This window comes from Pteropus vampyrus, unplaced genomic scaffold (assembly GCF_000151845.1).
Source record: "Pteropus vampyrus isolate Shadow unplaced genomic scaffold, Pvam_2.0 Scaffold1000000647, whole genome shotgun sequence".
Taxonomy (NCBI): domain Eukaryota; kingdom Metazoa; phylum Chordata; class Mammalia; order Chiroptera; family Pteropodidae; genus Pteropus; species Pteropus vampyrus.
In genome coordinates, this window is record NW_011915049.1 from 1 (window position 1) to 1,992 (window position 1,992).

The 1,992-nt window shown below is 57.1% G+C and overlaps 1 protein-coding gene across 1 annotated transcript; it reads right to left on the bottom strand.

Moving 5' to 3' along the window:
- Nucleotides 1–298: 298 nt before the first annotated feature.
- B3GNT4 (UDP-GlcNAc:betaGal beta-1,3-N-acetylglucosaminyltransferase 4) lies at nucleotides 299–1,870 on the bottom strand. Its single transcript, XM_011387171.1, has 2 exons — nucleotides 1,603–1,870; nucleotides 299–1,522 (listed from the first exon to the last, which is right to left on the bottom strand). The coding sequence occupies exons 1-2, from the start codon at nucleotides 1,739–1,741 to the stop codon at nucleotides 426–428; spliced, it is 1,236 nt and encodes a 411-aa protein (XP_011385473.1). The 5' UTR covers nucleotides 1,742–1,870; the 3' UTR covers nucleotides 299–425.
- Between the last annotated feature and the right edge of the window lie 122 nt (nucleotides 1,871–1,992).

Here is a 1,992-nt window from a genome sequence, read left to right on the forward strand (position 1 = left end):
AGGAGCCAAATCCATTATTCTAAGGGACTGAATCCACGGCGTTTCCTGCTTCTCTCAGCAGGACTTAATCCTACATGCGCTGCTCGCGTCCTTTCCAGTTTCTCTATTGTATCTGAATGAGAATAATTTTTTTGAATTTAAAAAAAAAATGTGTGTCTCCTGGGGGCCCGTGCAGCCTCCCACCTTCATTCACTCCCTCCCCCCCAGACTGGCAGAGCCCCAAGGGGCTCCAGTAGTCCCCCGGGGGTTCTGGCAGCTGTGCTTTGGCCCCATTCAACACATGCTGGTACAAGTTAGCCAGGTTTCAGTGTTTTTAATCAAAGTTAGAAAAGTTTGGGAGGGGGCTACAAAAACCCAGCCAGCATTTCCACCATGGGTTGAGTTTCAAGGTCCTCCGTTTCTCATAAAGTCAGGAAAGGTTGCACTTAGCCCACCCGCCCAGCACCCTGCCGGAGCTGAGACAAGGGGACAGCTGCACACTTGAGCCCCTCATCTGTTGCCAGTGCCCACATGGTCCACATCTCCAGGGGACTGAGGTGGTGCACCAGGAGGAGCCCTCTGAAGAGACAGGGGTCCAGGTGGTCCAGGGGCCGCCGTATTCCCAATGTCTTGAAGCCGGCATGGTGCGTGGGACTCAGCCCCAGCTTCCTCAGGCACATACCCACGAAGACGTCATCAATGGGGAAGAGCTCGGCCTCTTCCATGACTGCCCGGAGGTGCTGCATGGCGGCTCTAGACACGACATACCCCCCACCCCCAACATAGGGCGGGTAGTGGCGGGCCCTGTACATGGAGAGGGGGATGAAGTATTTGACCTTGGTGTTCCTGTTAGGCAGAGCCTGGCGGATGACGTTTCCCACCAGGAGATCCTGCGCTGGGTCCAGGTCTTCCAGGAACGCCAGCACATTGGAGACATGGACAAAGACATCGTCATCTCCTTTTAGCATGAAGCGGGCCTGGGGACAGGCAGCTGCCACCCAGCGCTGCAGGTGCAGCTCCTTGAGCGTCAGGTTGAAGAAGTCCTCAGCGAAGTCCCACTGTAGGATGTCATCAAACTCTTGACTCTCATAGGCCAGCAGCTGGGTGGGGGTTGCGGGCCTTGTCACCCCTAGGAGAAACACCAGCTTCAGCTGCCGGCCACTAGCCTGGCCACTAGCCTGGCCCCTAGCCCGGCCCCATGTGCTGCGGATGGCCGCACGCTGCTTCATGTGGCCAGGCTGCGACTTGATGGCCAGGAGCAGGAAGGTGTCCCTGGCACAGCCTGACGGCTCTAGCAAGATGGAGAAGTTGCGGCAGTGGCGATAGGTCAGGAAGAGGCGGTGACGGCTAGGCAGGGACAGGGAAGCATTAGCCACTATGTGGTTGGGTGGACACTGGTCGTGGCGGGGTCCTGGGGGTGCCCAGAAGGGCTGGCGGGCCATGGGGCCCCCTGCCAGTTTGGCCTCCGTCCTCTGGAAGAGCAGGCAGCTGAGCAGCAGCCCAGCCAGGCAGTACAGGACCAGCCCGCGGGACATGGCAGCACCTGGAAAGAAAGCTTTGTGAGCAGGCCATGCCCCACCGCCGGCCGCCACCTCCCTGACCCCAGGAGCAGCAGTCACCCACACTCAGCAGCTAAGTCCCTGGTGGCCTTGGCACTTGCATCTATTCTTTTCCGGCTCCTCCCAGAGGAGAGACTAAGCACACCTGCTGTGCCAGCCTTCGCCTGCCTTCTGCTGTCATCCGAAGGCTCTTGGGTCAACATTTTCCTTAGAAGAACTTGCAGCCACTTTACAACTGAGGTGCCATGAGCATTGTCAGCATTTCCCAGGAAACTCAAGTACCTTATGAGCTTCAGTGAAAATGGCACAGAACTAGTTTCGCTTCGGGATAAATTCCTTTCTAAGTACCAAATGTGACATTTCAGGACTCTTAAGCCATTTCCAAAAAAAGAGTCTGGTCTGTTGGTGGCAGGCCCTATGTTGGGTGGCCTCAGATGATCGATCGCCCACCAGC